General features: G+C 39.9%; 1 protein-coding gene across 1 annotated transcript in view; it reads right to left on the reverse strand.

The window, feature by feature from the left end:
* Positions 1 to 17542, reverse strand: part of LOC113446113 (complement receptor type 1-like) — a 164413-nt gene that overhangs the window by 95812 nt on the left and 51059 nt on the right. Inside the window, exons 13-21 of the mRNA XM_087930360.1 lie at positions 17075 to 17177; positions 16502 to 16587; positions 15761 to 15958; positions 14276 to 14458; positions 10214 to 10402; positions 7158 to 7260; positions 6585 to 6670; positions 5105 to 5302; positions 3644 to 3826 (exon numbers count right to left, since the gene is read on the reverse strand). Coding sequence (XP_087786486.1) covers positions 3644 to 3826; positions 5105 to 5302; positions 6585 to 6670; positions 7158 to 7260; positions 10214 to 10402; positions 14276 to 14458; positions 15761 to 15958; positions 16502 to 16587; positions 17075 to 17177 — 1329 coding nt within the window. The remainder of the gene's footprint in view (positions 1 to 3643; positions 3827 to 5104; positions 5303 to 6584; positions 6671 to 7157; positions 7261 to 10213; positions 10403 to 14275; positions 14459 to 15760; positions 15959 to 16501; positions 16588 to 17074; positions 17178 to 17542) is intronic.

Here is a 17542-nt window from a genome sequence, read left to right on the forward strand (position 1 = left end):
GAGATTCAAAAAATTTTACTACCGGGTTCTCTGGGCATGGCTTATTTGGTGGGCATGGCTTAGGGTCATGTGACTGGGTGGGCATGGCTTGGTGGTCATGTGACTGGATGGACGTGGCTTGGTGGTCACATGACTGGCTGGTGTGGCTCAGTGGTCATGTGACTGGGCAGGTGTGGCCAACTCAATGTCACTCACGTCAAGGGGTGCCTCGCCTGGCCCCTCCCCTCTCAGCCATTCCTTGTCATACCCAGCCTCAACATATCTATAGTTCCATAAAAATGTTCTTTACCTTTTTTTGATTTTATTATCTACATACTATAGATGTACTTTCATGGACCACTGAAAGGAGGAAATGTCTCACATGCTTTGCCCAAGAGTGTGGCAACAGGCTTTTAAGGGGCTGCCAGAAAGAGGGGGGGGGGCAATGTATTTTCCAAAGCACCAGAAGGAAGGAAACTGGACAAAGAGAAAAGCAACCTAAAAGTAAGGAGAAACTTCCTGACAGTGAGAACAATTAACCAGTAGAACTGCTTGTCTCCAGAAGTTCTGGAAGGTCCCTTCTAAGTGTTATTCTGTTATTCTGACACCTTTCCCAGGACCTCTACTCAGAGTTTGGCATCCTCAGAATTTTCCTGCCTAAGCAGTAGGGTTGGATTAGAAGACCTCCATAGTCCCTTTCAACTCTGTTAAACACACCTGTATTTATGCTTTGGACCATACACATTCAATGCATGTAAACTCTGAAAAATAGACAGTAAAGGCAAATAGACAAAAGAAGGCAGCAAAATCACTATAGGTGTATGGACAGTGTAAAATATTAATATATGATAACTAATGGAACAATTAAAAATAGCACAGAGTTTTTTCTCTCTCTCCCTTCCTATTTTTTTTTCTCTCTCTTTCTTCCTCTTCGTTTATTTCCCTTCCTCTTTCTTTCTTGCTCTTTCCTTTTCTTTCTTTCCCTCCCTCCCTCCCTCCCTCTCTCTCTCTCTCTCTCTCTCTCTCACACACACACACACACACCACACCTGGTCTGACTGGCGCAATGCGCGAAGGCAGAAAGTGAGCCGTGTGGCAGCGGCTGGACTCACTTTGTTTATTTTGTTTCCCAGTGGTTACAGTGGCAGCGTCGATGGCGATATTCCGAGAGGGCGATGGCGATATTCTGAGAATACCGGGGCTGCCGCTGCTGCACATATACACCTCTTCTGCCCCCTCAGCCTCAGCACAGCAGAGATGCCCCTCAGAGCCGCACGCCCACCCGCTGGCCAGGCTGGGATGGAAGCGGCGCATCCCCTGAGAGGAGGCAGAAAGCGGCCAGTGCATGAACCGCCATGGCCTGTTGCTTTGTTGATTTTGTGCCCTGGGAGAAGGCAGAAAGTGAGCAGCTACAGGGATGGCGGCGCTGCTACAGGAGGCAGCCCCGGGAGTCCCCCCACCCTCCATTTTGGAGCACCTCTTACCACAGCATCAGACAGATATTCCTCCTGCATGGAGTCAGCTCCTGCACAGCCCTGCCTCCCCAGAAGAGCAGCAAAAAGCCTGCTTGATTGAAGAGGAAGGAAAGCCCTGGCCCACCCGTTCTGGCTGGCAGCTGTGCTCCCCTTGCTATTCCAGGTTCCAGCACACTGACCAGCTCGGACATGGGGAGCAGAGGTGCTGGCATGCAGGTCCACCCCATTGAGCTCGCTGCACCAGGCGGGGAGGAAGGAAAGCCTCAGCCAACCCATTCTGGCTGGCAGCTCTGCTTCCCTTGCTATTCCTGGTTCCGGCACAATGGCCAGCTTGGACACAGGGCATTTGATGCCCCGCCAGTAAATGCTGCCACCGCTGAGAGCAGTTCTCGCCTGTATCTCGCTGCTGCTCATTTAGAGAAGCACGGATGTGTGTGTGAACTACTGCCACCTCTTACCTGCAGTGATGGCAGGCTGGCTGGCGGGCCAGAACCTGGAAGAGAGCAAGGGGAACAGAGGCGCCAGCATGTAGGTCCATCCCATTGAGCCCGCTGCACTGGAGAGACTTGCCCATGCACCTTCTCCTTGCAGAAAGTCCCACCTTCATGTGTGCACATGTGAGATCCCGGGACTTTCGGCTAGGAGATGGCGCTTGGGCTACTGGCTCGGTTCCATCTTGCAAAGAAACATCAACTGGGAGACTTCTTGCACCAAAAAAAAAAAAAAAAAAAGAGGCAGCAGCTGCAGGCATCTCGTGACAAGGGGTGTGTGTGAGATGTGGGCTGGCAGGGTGCCCAGCAGCTCTCAGCCCTGGCTTGCCTTCCCTGGCAGCCAGCCACTGGAGGAAGGTAAGGTCGTGGCCATGGATGACAAAAGAGGCAGTCATAGGGGAGGAAACGAGGAGATTAAGGGCCAGGCCAGGGCCTCTGAAGGAGGGGAAAATAGGTGACGCTGAGGGAGAGCGAGTGGCAAGTCGGTGGCGGCTTTGGGGCAAGGCTGGAGTTGGGGAATCACGCATTCTCCGACCCAACCGAGGCAGCCGGGGGGTCCAGAGCCTCAGGGAATAGCGTGCATCCCTTGGGCCCTGGCCCCCGACCCAAGGCGAAGGCTCAGTGGGTGGCATGCATTGCTTACCTTTGGTGAGCTTAGCCGACCGGAATCAACAAGGCAACTGGTGAGGCGATTAGCTGGGCCACATGGCAAAAGCAACATATATAGGGCAGGGGTGGGTGGGGCGAGCATCAAGCAGCCAGAAATGATGGTTGAGCATCCGGAAGAGGCGAGCGACTGTTGGGTGAGTGTAGCGGTTCAGAGGCCTGGACAGCCAGAAGTTGCTACTGGTTCCAGTACACCCTCTACTTAGTGTCAAACAACCTACTCTCCCAAAAACAATTTGGTTTCAGGAAAAACTTCTCCTGCAACGTACAACTCCTACACTCTAAAAACATATGGACTACTGTACTTGACCAGGGTAAAGCAATAGACACAATTTACATAGACTTCTGCAAAGCCTTTGATTCAGTGATACATGACAAACTACTGTTAAAACTAAACTCTTATGTCATTTCCGGATGCCTTCATAAGTGGATTACTGCATTCCTGTCAGACAGGCAACGAATAGTAAAAATAGGGAGCACTACATCAAACCCTGCTCCAGTCAACAGTGATGTCTCCCAAGGGGGGAACAAGACACTCAAATACCACATTTTGCAAGGGCCAATCTATTCAAAGCAGACCAAGGAATTAGGTGTGCAGGAAGACTCTTCTTTCACAACCAAAATGGTTTGTGTACATAATTGTCTTCTGAAGAAACTGAGTTATTACCATTTAACTAAAAGGGTTTTATGTACAAGGACATTTTTATACAAGGAAAGACTAGGATCAAACCAACTCCCATTTGGCATGGAGAACTTCACAGATATAGGAATATTTCCAATAACTTAGTCAATAGCTCTTAAGACCTGAATTTCATTAATGGTTCTGTTATAATTCATCATAATTCACCTATAGTTATAGTTTCTTATCATTTGAATGAATAGTGATCGCCACTATAAATCTACTTGTAAGAAAAGAGTGAGTAGCAGAGGCAATAACAAGGGAAAGGAGAAAATTAAACTTCATGTTAGTCATGCAGAAAATTATGTATTAAATGTCAACCAAACTCTCCTGTAAGACTGTAAAATAGTTACCTTTAACACATTCGGGGATGGCAGGAAGCCATGAACTGTTAGCCCCACATTTAATATGCAGGCTTCCCACAGCAGAATAGCCGGAATTACATTCAAAGCTGATGGCTTCATTATAGGTATATGAAGGCTTAGGTACATTAATTAATTTCCCATTTTCCACTTTTGGTAGATCACACTTGACCTCTGAAAAGAGAAAGCATCTTTTAAAGAAAACCAGCTCAGAACAACAGCCTATAAATAAAAACAACCAAGTTCTTGGCTAAAAGGGATATATAATCTGCGATTGCTTTTATTTTTCTTTCTTCTGCTAGTATCGGATATTAAGCCACTACAAGATCATATTCGGTTAATCTTTTATTCCGTTTGTGTTTTGGTAGCTGGTTTTCATACCATCAAATTTTGCAGTTGGTTTTCATACCATCAAATCCAAATTTCTTTACTACAGGTAGTCCTCGCCTTATGACCACAATGGAGCCCAAATTTTCTGTCGGTGTGTGAGACAGTTGTTAAGACAATTTTGCCCCATAATATGATTTTAAGTTGTTGCAGTTGTGAATCTGGCTTTCCCATTGAGTTTGCTTGTCAGAAGGTCACAAAAAGGGATCACATGACCCTGGGACACTGCAGCCATAATAAATATGTGTCAGTTGCCAAGGATACAAACTGGGACCACGTGATCATAGGAACGCTGCAACGGTCATGTGTGAAAAATGGTCATGTCACTTTTTCAGCCCCATTGCAACTTCACTAAATCAACTGTGGTAAGTCAAGGACTACCTGTACTACCACTCTTACTGCATGTTTGGGGTTTTAAATGGTTGCTCATCTAACCTAGTAACTGTGTTACTAGGTTATAGATGCAGAAATTGGAAATCTCAATCATTTTGCAAGCAATGACCAAAAAGAGATGAACTCAATATAAAACATTGTTCATAACGAATCTGAATGTTATTATTTTCCAATAAGCAGCATATTTTATGTGCATAACATGTAGGGATTCTATAATATTTTATACTACTATAGCATTTGTCATAGCTGCCTTATGAATTCTACTCTCCATTTAGGCTACTTCCTGCAACTATGCATGTAGTCATTGACCTTCCAAACAGGGGGAATCAGTTTGATAAATTACTACTCTTCCATAGTAATAAGTGGAATTAGAATCAGGAATTCTTTCAGGCCAAAGACAAGAGATATCTGAAAGACGGGATCATTTCTTTGAATTAACCTTTGAATTAGACCAGAATTAACAGTTAACAGTTTTGCTATATATTATAAATGACTACAATATTTCTCAAAATAGTTTTTTTTCTTTGTTATTTTTCAAATTCCCCTTTCATGCAGGGACCACAGAGCTTCAGAGTTGATGCCATGATTTTCTTCCTGCAAGAATTTTATTTACCATCAACAACAGCTAAAAAGGCAATTCAGCTAATTAAAGAGGCTTCCATTTTCCCTTACTTTTACATTCAGGGGCAGGTAAATTCCACTTCCCATTTCGGCCATCTTCTGTAGTTATGCATGTGATGGTTGAATGTCCAATCAGGGAGAAATCACTGTTGCAGCGGTAGATTACAACTGATCCTACATAATATTCGTCTTTAGGGTCAGGATCAAATTGTCCATCAGGAATATTTTCAGGACGATTACAAGGGATATCTGAGGGAGAGACAATGATTTCTCAGAAGTCACCTTTTAACTAGAATAACAGTTACTCTTTGGCACTGGAAGAATATTCAGGCTGTTTCACTACAGGCAAGTAAATAAGCAGAGAAATGTTCTCCTTCCACCAGCCAAGAGCAAAAAGCTTACTTGGCATGTAGCAGAGGAGAAATCATATTACATAATTATTTAAATCTTTATTATATTGTAAGTCATCTAGAGTCACTGTACTAATGAGATGGAATGCATAGAAATTAAATAATAAAGAAAGAAACCATTTGGACTCTACCCTGTTCATGGTTGAGGTTTTGTCACCTAGCTGTTGTTGCGGTCAAAGGCTATAGCTATACAATGGATTTTGCTAATATCCTTAGAACAGTTATTTTCAGTATATTGATAGGATTGAGAGAGATTTATTTTGGAGATATTGGGGAATTACTGCAACACACTTTAGGCAACCGAAGGACTAATAATTATTGTGGAGAAGCATAAAAATGGTTTGGCAGTTTAATAGATTATTTAGTTGATGGAGATATCTTCCAATCTTAGTAAGAAAGCAGTAGCATTACTGCAAGAAATTTGGGATTTGGAATTCACAGGAATAGCAATGGATTGTTATATATGAAAATCTTCACAGAGATTTCAAATAAAGAACAGTAATACATGATTTAGTTAAACAAGAATGTTCAATGTTCAAACCTCCTTCTCTACAGCACAGGTAGTTCTTATTTAACAATTGGAATTGTCTGTCATTGCTGTTTTTAAGCAGAACACTGCATGACCTGACTCAGGTTTACAACTGTTTTTTTTACAGCAATCATGAAGTAAATCACCAGAGTTAAGCAAATCATGTAGTTGTTAAATGAACACTTTGGTTGATAAGGGAATCCATCACATCCAACGTGCATGTTTGTTGTTTTCTGCTGGAAATCGAAAGTCATGAATCAAAGTCACTATGATGCTGGAGGTTGCAACTGGTCATAAGTGATGGCCCAATTTCAAAGTGCCTGAAATTTGATGAGGGGATCTGTATGAACCATTTGTCAATTCAAGGACAGGGCATAACCATCTTTTTTGACTCTGTCATAATATAGTCATTAAGCGAGCATTGCCTGCACTGCTTACATTCAGGGATCCCCAGATGCCTTAGACTTTCCCAACTTGTATGAAAGCCTAAACAGAACACTGTTCTGTTAACAGAACACTGTTAACTTTTTTGGAAGCTGCACCAGAAATCACTGGCAGAAACTTTAAATGACCTTAAAGCAAAATCTCTTACGTTCGCAAACAGGGAGCTCTCTATTCCAATCAACCTTGCCATCTTTCAGAACACAGTTAAGTGTAGCTTCACCAACAAGTCTAAACCTAAAGGCAAAGAGAAACAATTCAGAATATACATTTCTAAATCTCATCTTGTTATCTCTTAAGAATTATAAGAGCCAGATGTGTGATATTCATATTTAATAAATGATCCAATAAATAAACAAAACAAAGAGGGTAAAAATATTTAAAGAAAGGGAAGTAATAAAGAAGCTGGTGTCCCATGAAGCAGTTTTTAAGAAGCAGGTTGAAAAAGTCTCAGACAAGCAGAACAAAATGCTGTCAAGGTGAATGTTCCACAGTTAGGAGCAAAGGACTCATTTTATTTCTCACTAAACGATTTATGTATATACATTCACGTAGTGGTCAGATGTACTTTTCTTGATTCATGTAGAAAAACTGAGGAGGTAGACTGTTTATATATTTTTACATTTGAGAAGACCAATTTAGAACAAGCTTAATTTTATTTTAAACTGACTTTTGTGGCTGTTCTTTCTAAGGCAACTGTTTTAACAGATGAACTACAACTCACCCATGTACACAGGAGAAAGTTACATTGCCACCCAAACGGATGTCGTCCTCATCATCAGCATCTGTCTTGCCATTTGGTATATTTGGAGTGGGACATTTCCTCCCTAAGAGAATAATAAGCATGTATGTTAGTCTCTCAGTTCAATGTAGAAGTGATTCAGATCCAACCTATCACAGGTCTGGTAACAGGGGTCCCCACAAAGAGTAATCAATCATGTGGGAATGCAGCACTTCTACCTCTGAGGTGTAATGCTAATCTAAACCCAGGCTGATTTGACAAGCTTCTCTTACTCTTGCACTAGAGAGATGCAGCCTCAGCAGGGCAACCAAGCCATCTGCTGAACTGCAGGCTTACATCAAAATGACAAAAGCATTTTGGCATTGTTAAAATGCAGTGTCACCCCTGTAATATCCTTCTGTGACATTATAATAACTCTGCCAAAGGGGTGGCATTGCCGCTGGAACTATGCAAAGTTGCTAGTTTACCTAAAGCTATATCTATATCAGCTATATTGAGCTCGATATATACAGTATAACTAATTTTAAAAGAAACATCTTTCAAAATATAATATCAACTTTGTGATATTGATATTGATTTATTGGTAAGAATCAATAAATAAACAGAATTACAAAATTTATATAATTATTGCTCAGTGTAGCATTAATTTAAGATTGACCAGACCGAACAACATACATTGACAAATCATTGAGCTTAGGGCCATAATCTACGGTACAATACTGTTATTTGAAAATGCTATAAATAAATGAAAGAAGAAAAAGGTCTATTAAAATAGAATATAAAAGTAAGTAATCTTAGAACTTCAGAAATAATTGTCTCTCCTGCCCTATTCTCAATCCTTCCTCTTTTTTGTCTCTTTCTGAGGAAACTATTAATCACAATTGCCGAGTAGATAGCAGGAAAGCCCCACCACCTACTATGATTTGGAACTGTGGACCTGCTTGTAAAATAGTTAGAAGCATGTTCCAAAATATAGCAGATCTGAGATATGCTTGCCACGTCTCATATCCAGGCTCTGCATCTAGGTATTAACAGCAACAATGATCTCCAGCCAAATTGGAAAAGATCCTAGAGATTACCATTGCAGGAGTTCATTATGACGAATACCCCACTTGGATTTCCCACTGAACAGATTAGTTTCAAGAGCAAGAGGATGTTAAAGGAGTAGAGTTACATGGGGAAAGGTGGTGTCCCCTCTTCCACACTCCTAGAAAGTATGGAAAAGATGTGGAATTTAAATCTTATGGACTAGACTGGATTCCCTTTTGCTCCATCTGATATCCTTTTGTCTTAATCAGGGGGAGTCTGAGAGCACTATTTCTACATAATACATTTTTATTGGAAGGCATATACTTTTTTGAACTCAACTCACTTCACCACATGCATTTTTGTTCCAAATTAGTGTTGCGAATGTCTCAGCAGCATTGCTGCAATATATTAAAATAATAGCTGAGTTTGTTCTTTGTTTGGTTCCCCCCTCCCCAGGGGTGGGATTCAAATTTTTAAACAACCGGTTCTGTGGGCGTGGCTTAGTTGGTGGGCATGGCTTGGTGGTCATGTGACTGGGTGGACGTGGCTTGGTGGTCATGTTATTGGCTGGGTGTGGCCAACTCAATATCACTCACATCGAGGCATGCATCTCCTCGCCTGGCCTCTCATGACTGTGGGATACTGCAACAGTTGTAAGTGTGAAAAATGGTCATAAGTCACTTTTTTCAGTGGCGTTATAACTTTGAATGGTCACTCCACACAAGCAAAGTACCAGCAAAAAAGGGAAAGAAAACTCCAGAGAAGTTCGAGAGACAGGAAGTCTAGTCCTGCCAAGAATGTAATAAGGGTTAATGGAGAGGCAGTTTCTGTAAGCAACACCAGAATGTTTCCTTCCTGCCTCTTTACAGGATTAGGCCAGTAATTTCTTCTAGCAACCAGTTCTCTGAACTGCTTAGAATGTTAACAACCGGTTCTAGAGTATAGGTGTGAACTGGTAGAATCCCACCCATGCCCCTCCCCCCAGATACGTATTAGAAAAGGAAATGTTTGCAAATCACTCACTGAGTGACAACACTAGTTGAGAGCAGGTGTTCCATAAGGTGGGAGAAAGAGAATGATATTGGTCCTCCTTTGCTTTCCTCTGTTTTTTTTAATTGGCATATGGAAACACCTTTCTGCAAACTGTCTTCCAAAATTGCTGGATATGTTTAAATTCCAATGTCTTCCAGATGTTCCTCATTTATGTTCTTAGTCAGGATTGTTGTCTTTAATCTATTTACTTTTAAACCCACCATTTCTCCAAGCATTTTGATCTCCCTTGTAACCCATTCAATGTTGTCTTGCATGTCTTACACAATCAATACCAAATCATCAGAAAATCCATATAATTTGCAATTGTGTACTTTGATTTATAGCCCTTTGGCTCTCTTGTCTAATATCTCTATTTAACAGTTCCAACTGTAGAATAAATAACAAAGGGGATAAAAGACACCCCTGTCTTGTTCCTTTCTGGAATTCACATGATGTTATCAAATCTCCGTTCACCATAATCTGAGCTTTCTGGAGTGTACAGAAGGACTTCAGACCCTGTATAAATCCCGAGCCATCTTTTCTACTACTTTAAACAGAAAGGCCCAGTTCAACTTGTCAATCGCTTCTGTAGTCTGTCTAGTACAATGGCATGAGATTTTATGTAGGGAAATTTATCTGTAGTCTCAAGATTGTAAGAGATTGTCTTCCTCAAGACAGAAGTGTCAGTACTCAGATTGAACTCTGATTGCAGAGGATACATCCCTTAAAGATTAAACCCCTGTCCATAAAACATAATTTTCTGAAAGAAAGGAATTTGTTATCCCTGTTTCTTCTTTATTAATTCACCGTATATATTAGAATGCTAAGGTTCTCATCTAGGATATATGAAGCACTTGTTTTGGATTTTTACTGGATTTTATAATGAAGTTTGGGAGGAGCCAGTGAAGGTCGATATATAGAAAATATAAACATGGATGACCTATTTTTCAAAATGGAACCATCATGAAGATACTCACCTTGACACAATGATGAAATTTCAGACCATTCTGAAGTGTTCAGACATGTAATTGAAGGGTTAGTTCCAGGGATATATTCATAACCTGAGATGCAGTGGTATGTCAGGACAGTTCCAACTGGATAGCCTTCTTTTGGGACGTCTTCCTTAAGTGTTGAATGAGGGGGCAGTACTGGAGAGGTGCAGTTATCTGGAAATTGATATAAAGGTTTTCAGGGAGGAGGAGTAAAGAGCAATTTATAATAGAAGTGTGGGATGCTTTATAAAGACCCAAGCCATTTGTATTTGTGTATATGTTTGTGTGTCTGTGTGTGTATATATAGAAGGCACCATATTCTAACAAAACATTTTAACAAAATTTACTCAGACACGGGCAACTTCAAGCACCTTCTTCATTTTTCCATCTCTCCGTTTCAAGGCAATTTCCAACAAAGCCAACAGTAGAAACCAATATGTTGTACCTCAAAAAATACTGGAAGTTCTTAGTAAAATTGCCACACTATTATATGAATCTCAGACCAAAAAGGAGCATTTGATTGGTGATTAGAAAAAAAGGAGGTGGGAAATATATGAATGCTCTTCATGTGTATCATATATTATACAGAACAATCTTCTATCTTCTATCCACAAACTGACCTAAGAGGCTGAAGGAAGATTTAAATTGATGTATTGCAGTGGTAGGGATGCATTCTATAATAGTATTTTAGAGTATAGGTAATACACTAGAAAAAAAATGAGTTTACCCATGAATTGTAACAATTAAGTTGCAAGTTCTGTAAAAATTGTCTGTAAAAATGATCTGAGATGTTCTTCTCATTTTTGACCTTAATTTTACACATAAGATCCCATTTTTCAACCAATACTATGACCTAGAGCAGTTCACAATTTAACATCAGGAATTGCATGTATTCAGAAGCACTGCTGACATTGCATTTTAAAAGTTGTTTAGTGGATATTCAATAAATGAACCAGTATGATATCACCCTTAAATAAACAGATAAATCAAATTACTGCAGAATTGAACTTTTGTATTTCATGGCATGGTGCCTTGTGATTTATCCCACTCTTAAACTATGCATTAGGTGGATTCAGAAATCATTTGGATTTTGGTGCAGTATAATCTATAAAGTCAGTTTATAAATCATCCTTTATAGTTTAGTTATATCCAGTTAAACTAGCATAAACTAGCAAACAAGCTATAGTTGAAACAAATCATGGCTTAGCAGAATGTACTTATTGTTTCCCTGACCATCCTTTGTTCACATTATGGCTAGAGAAATGCTCTATTTATATAATTCAGGTTTGGATGTGAGTGTGTCAAATCACCCCTGGACAGAGACCACTGATTATGGAATACACTTCCCAAGATCTGATCTCATATTTCAATCTCTTCCAATAAGTAAGTTAACTAAATGGGATCCTAAACCATGACTATGAACAAGACAGTCAAACACCACATTCTGCAAAAGCCAATCTGACCTATTCAGAAGGAGGAATGAGGTATGCAGGAAGACTTTTCCTTCACGACCAAAATGGTTTATGTATGTATTTCTCTTTTGAAGAAACTGATTTATTACCATTTAACTAAAAGAGTTGGGTGGATGTGGCCAACTTGACATCACTCAGGTTGAGAGGCGCCTCACTTTGTTTGGCCTCTGCTCACCATGCCCAGTCCCACCTCACCCCCCTCCCAGCCACTCTTTTTCACACCTGGCCGCTCACCATATTCAATAAAAAAAAATCCTCGCCTTGTACAAATAAATAACAAACATCTTGACTTCAGGTTTGATGCATCTTGCAAAGTATTACTGCTTATTCTAGTTGCCTTTCCTACTAACAGGTCCATCTCAGGTAGTAATTTGCTACAACCGCTCTTGCCTTTTGCATCATTCTTTGGGAGATTATTCTGAAATGTTACCTGTGATGTTTACAGCTTAACAAGTTTGTTTCCGCCAACCCTGTTTTCACATGCAATTCTTACAAATTATTTTGACATTCCTTCCTTTAAAAAAAATCCAAAGTAGTGGTTAAGGTGCTGACCAAGAACCCAAGAGACTGTGACTTCTAGCCCCATTTTAGGCTTGAAAAAATGGTTCAGTAAACCATCACTCTCTCTCAACCCAATCTACTTCTTAGATTGTGGTTGTGGGGAAACTAAGAGGAGGAAGGAATATTAGATAAGTTCTCCACCTTGAGTTCCTTATAAGGTAATAAAGACAGGATAAACATCTAACAAAATAAATAAATCATTTGTGAGAATGATATCTTTCTAAAGGAGAAGGGGTATGGACTGCCTTGCACATGCCTTACACTACTGCATTTATTTCATTTTTATCCACTTTATTTTTCTTTACTTTTTGGTTTCTTCTTCAATGATGGCATAGCCTGTGAAATTCTTACCTGTCTCACATGCTAAGGTTATGTGGGAAAATATCAAGTAAACACAGCCATGTGAGTGACAGGCAATGGCAACAGAAATCACTAAACAGCTACATTAAGGCAGAAAGGTGGAGGCACCAGGTTGCAAAAAGCAGAGGATCTCAGAGAGAAGAGAGCTGAGACATCCACCTTTCATCAAACTGGCACAGCCTAGTCAACTGCATAAAGGTAGGAAAGTCATCCATGCCTCTTTTATGTCTCTTTCCGTTGGAAATTTTGAGGTTGTTTCAAACTGACAGTGCAAAAATTGCCCCAGCTCTAAAATACTGGTGATCTTTTCAATGATATTTCACTTTTTATCTAGAGAAGTGCTGATAGGATTTAAAAAGCAAATTCAACCCTGCCCTTTTTTTCTGTTTAATCAATTTTGCCAAAAATCTCCCCCACTCACAATAAAATAGCACTGTTCCAATATTTGAGGGGCTTCTACAAAAATGAGGGGGTCAATCTATTTTCCAAAGCATCAAAAAGCACGACAAGAAACAATGGATGGAAACTAACCAAAGAGAGAAGCATCCTAGGACTAAAAGAAATTTCCTAATAGTAAGACCAATCAACCAATGGAATAGCTTGCCTTCAGAAGCTGTGGGTGCTCCATCACTAGAAGCTTTCAAAAAGTGATGGGACAATTATTTGTCTGAAATGATATAGAGTCTTCTGCTGGAGCAGGGAGTTGGACTTAGAAGACCTCTGAAGTGCCCTCCAACTCTTATTCTATGTTCTCTATGTTCTAACTTGGGTGCTTCACAGAAGAAACAGTACAGCTGGCTGGACTACACATGCGTTAAATTCAGGGCCTGTATGATCAAGCTGCATCATTGTCCCATCCTGTATCTTTTTCCCCTAGGAAAAAACAAGAAGTAGCCAACACGACAGCAGTTATAAAAGGTCTTGGGGAACTTCAGGGAGTATCAGCTGATTACAGAAGTGTTGCTTAATACCCTTCATAATGAAAATGTTTGTAATCTTGTCTTTCTTCCTGAAGGGAAGAGGTTATTCCCATCACTAGACGGGTGATTGATGGGTTTCTTGGGTGTTACCCTGACCTAATCCTATCAGTTTCTATTGTTTATTCAAGGTGTGTGCCCGCTGCATTCCTGCGGTTTTGTTATTGCAACTAAGTATTTGCCTGTTAAGTGGTTTTTGGCTGTCTGACCAGAGCTATTAACTGAAGGGAGAGAGAGAAAAACACCAACTCTTTTGCACTTTATTTTCATCTGGTTTGCCGAATTGCACAAAAAGTTAGCTACCGGTTCAGGTGAACCTGTGAGAACTGGCTGAATTCCACCACTGATTGTATGAGCAAGCACCTTCATATACAAGGAAAGATTAGGATCAAATCAACTCCCATTTGGCATGGAAAACTTCATAGGTATAGGAATATTTCCCATAACTTAGTCAATAGCTTTTAAGACCTGAATTTCATTAATGGTTCTGTTATAATTCATTATAATTCACCTATAGTTAGTTTCTTATCATCTGAATGAATAGTGATCGCCACTATAAATCTACTTGAAAGAAAAGAGTGAATAGTAGAGGCAATAACGATAATACATGTGAGTCAGGCAGAAAATTATGTATTAAATGTCAACCAAACTCTCCTGTAAGACTGTAAAATAGTTACCTTTAACACATTCGGGGATGGCAGGAAGCCATGAACTGTTAGCCCCACATTTAATATGCAGGCTTCCCACAGCAGAATAGCCGGAATTACATTCAAAGCTGATGGCTTCATTATAGGTATATGAAGGCTTAGGTAAATTAATTAATTTTCCATTTTCCACTTTTGGTGGATCACACTTGACCTCTGAAAAGAGAAAGCATCTTTTAAAGAAAACCAGCTCAGAACAGCCTATAAATAAAAACAACCAAGAGCTGTTCTTGGCTAAATCTGCGGTTGCTTTTATTTTTCTTTCTTCTGCTAGTATCGGATATTAAGCCCCTACAAGATCATATTCGGTTAATCTTTTATTCCGTTTGTGTTTTGGTAGCTGGTTTTCATACCATCAAATTTTGCAGTTGGTTTTCATACCATCAAATCCAAATTTCTTTACTACAGGTAGTCCTCGCCTTATGACCACAATGGAGCCCAAATTTTCTGTCGGTGTGTGAGACAGTTGTTAAGACAATTTTGCCCCATAATATGATTTTAAGTTGTTGCAGTTGTTAAATTATTACACACTTGTTAAGTGAATCTGGCTTTCCCATCGACTTTGCTTGTCAGAAGGTCACAAAAAGGGATCACGTGACCCTGGGACACTGCAGCCATAATCAATATGTGTCAGTTGCCAAGGATACAAACGGGGACCACGTGATCATAGGAATGCTGCAACGGTCATAAGTGTGAAAAATGGTCATGTCACTTTTTCAGCCCCATTGCAACTTCACTAAATCAACTGTGGTAAGTCAAGGACTACCTGTACTACCACTCTTACTGCATGCTTGGGGTTTTAAATGGTTGCTCATCTAACCTAGTAACTGTGTTGGATGATTGTTACTAGTTAGAGATGCAGAAATTGGAAATCTCAATCATTTTGCAAGCAATGACCAAAAAGAGATGCTCAATATAAAACATTGTTCATAACGAATCTGAATGTTATTATTTTCCAATAAGCAGCATATTTTATGTGCATAACATGTAGGGATTCTATAATATTTTATACTACTATAGCATTTGTCATAGCTGCCTTATGAATTCTACTCTCCATTTAGGCCACTTCCTGCAACTATGCATGTAGTCATTGACCTTCCAAACAGAGGGAATCAGTTTGATAAATTACTACTCTTCCATAGTAATAAGTGGAATTAGAATCAGGAATTCTATCAGGCCGAAGACAAGAGATATTTGAAAGACAGGATCATTTCTTTGAATTAACCTTTGAATTAGACCAGAATTAACAGTTAACAGTTTTGCTATATATTATAAATGACTACAATATTTCTCAAAATAGTTTTTTTTCTTTGTTATTTTTCAAATTCCCCTTTCATGCAGGGACCACAGAGCTTCAGAGTTGATGCCATGATTTTCTTCCTGCAAGAATTTTATTTACCATCAACAACAGTTAAAAAGGCAATTCAGCTGATTAAAGAGGCTTCCATTTTCCCTTACTTTTACATTCAGGGGCAGGTAAATTCCACTTCCCATTTCGGCCATCTTCTGTAGTTATGCATGTGATGGTTGAATGTCCAATCAGGGAGAAATCACTGTTACAGCGGTAGATTACAACTGATCCTACATAATATTCGTCTTTAGGGTCAGGATCAAATTGTCCATCAGGAATATTTTCAGGACGATTACAAGGGATATCTGAGAGAGAGACAATGATTTCTCGGAAGTCACCTTTTAACTAGAATAACAGTTACTCTGCATGACCTGACTCAGGTTTACAACTTTTTTTTTTACAGCAATCATGAAGTAAATCACCAGAGTTAAGCAAATCATGTAGTTGTTAAATGAACACTTTGGTTGATAAGGGAATCCATCACCTCCAACATGCATGTTTGTTGTTTTCTGCTGGAAATCGAAAGTCATGAATCAAAGTCACTATGATGCTGGAGGTTGCAACTGGTCATAAGTGATGGCCCAATTTCAAAGTGCCTGAAATTTGATGAGGGGATCTGTATGAACCATTTGTCAATTCAAGGACAGGGCATAACCACCTTTTTTGACTCTGTCATAATATAGTCATTAAGCGAGCATTGCCTGCACTGCTTACATTCAGGGGTCCCCAGATGCCTTAGACTTTCCCAACTTGTATGAAAGCCTAAACAGAACACTGCAACTTTTTTGGAAGCTGCACCAGAAATCACTGGCAGAAACTTTAAATGACCTTAAAGCAAAATCTCTTACGTTCGCAAACAGGGAGCTCTCTATTCCAATCAACCTTGCCATCTTTCAGAACACAGTTAAGTGTAGCTTCACCAACAAGTCTAAACCTAAAGGCAAAGAGAAACAATTCAGAATATACATTTCTAAATCTCATCTTGTTATCTCTTAAGAATTATAAGAGCCAGATGCGTGATATTCATATTTAATAAATGATCCAATAAATAAACAAAACAAAGAGGGTAAAAATATTTAAAGAAAGGGAAGTAATAAAGAAGCTGGCGTCCCATGAAGCAGTTTTTAAGAAGCAGGTTGAAAAAGTCTCAGACAAGCAGAACAAAATGCTGTCAAGGTGAATGTTCCACAGTTAGGAGCAAAGGACTCATTTTATTTCTCACTAAATGATTTATGTTTATACATACAAGTAGTGGTCAGATGTACTTTTCTTGATTCATGTAGAAAAACTGAGGAGGTAGACTGTTTATATATTTTTACATTTGAGAAGACCAATTTAGAACAAGCTTAATTTTATTTTAAACTGACTTTTGTGGCTGTTCTTTCTAAGGCAACTGTTTTAACAGATGAACTACAACTCACCCATGTACACAGGAGAAAGTTACATTGCCACCCAAACGGATGTCGTCCTCATCATCAGCATCTGTCTTGCCATTTGGTATATTTGGAGTGGGACATTTCCTCCCTAAGAGAATAATAAGCATGTATGTTAGTCTCTCAGTTCAATGTAGAAGTAATTCAGATCCAACCTATCACAGGTCTGGTAACAGGGGTCCCCACAAAGAGTAATCAATCATGTGGGAATGCAGCACTTCTACCTCTGAGGTGTAATGCTAATCTAAACCCAGGCTGATTTGACAAGCTTCTCTCACTCTTGCACCAGAGAGATGCAGCCTCAGCAGGGCAACCAAGCCATCTGCTGAACTGCAGGCTTACATCAAAATGACAAAAGCATTTTGGCATTGTTAAAATGCAGTGTCACCCCTGTAATATCCTTCTGTGACATTATAATAACTCTGCCAAAGGGGTGGCATTGCCTCTGGAACTATG

The sequence above is a fragment of the Pseudonaja textilis genome, chromosome 3, assembly GCF_049901715.1.
Source record: "Pseudonaja textilis isolate UNSWEBS1 chromosome 3, rPseTex1.2, whole genome shotgun sequence".
Classification (NCBI taxonomy): domain Eukaryota; kingdom Metazoa; phylum Chordata; class Lepidosauria; order Squamata; family Elapidae; genus Pseudonaja; species Pseudonaja textilis.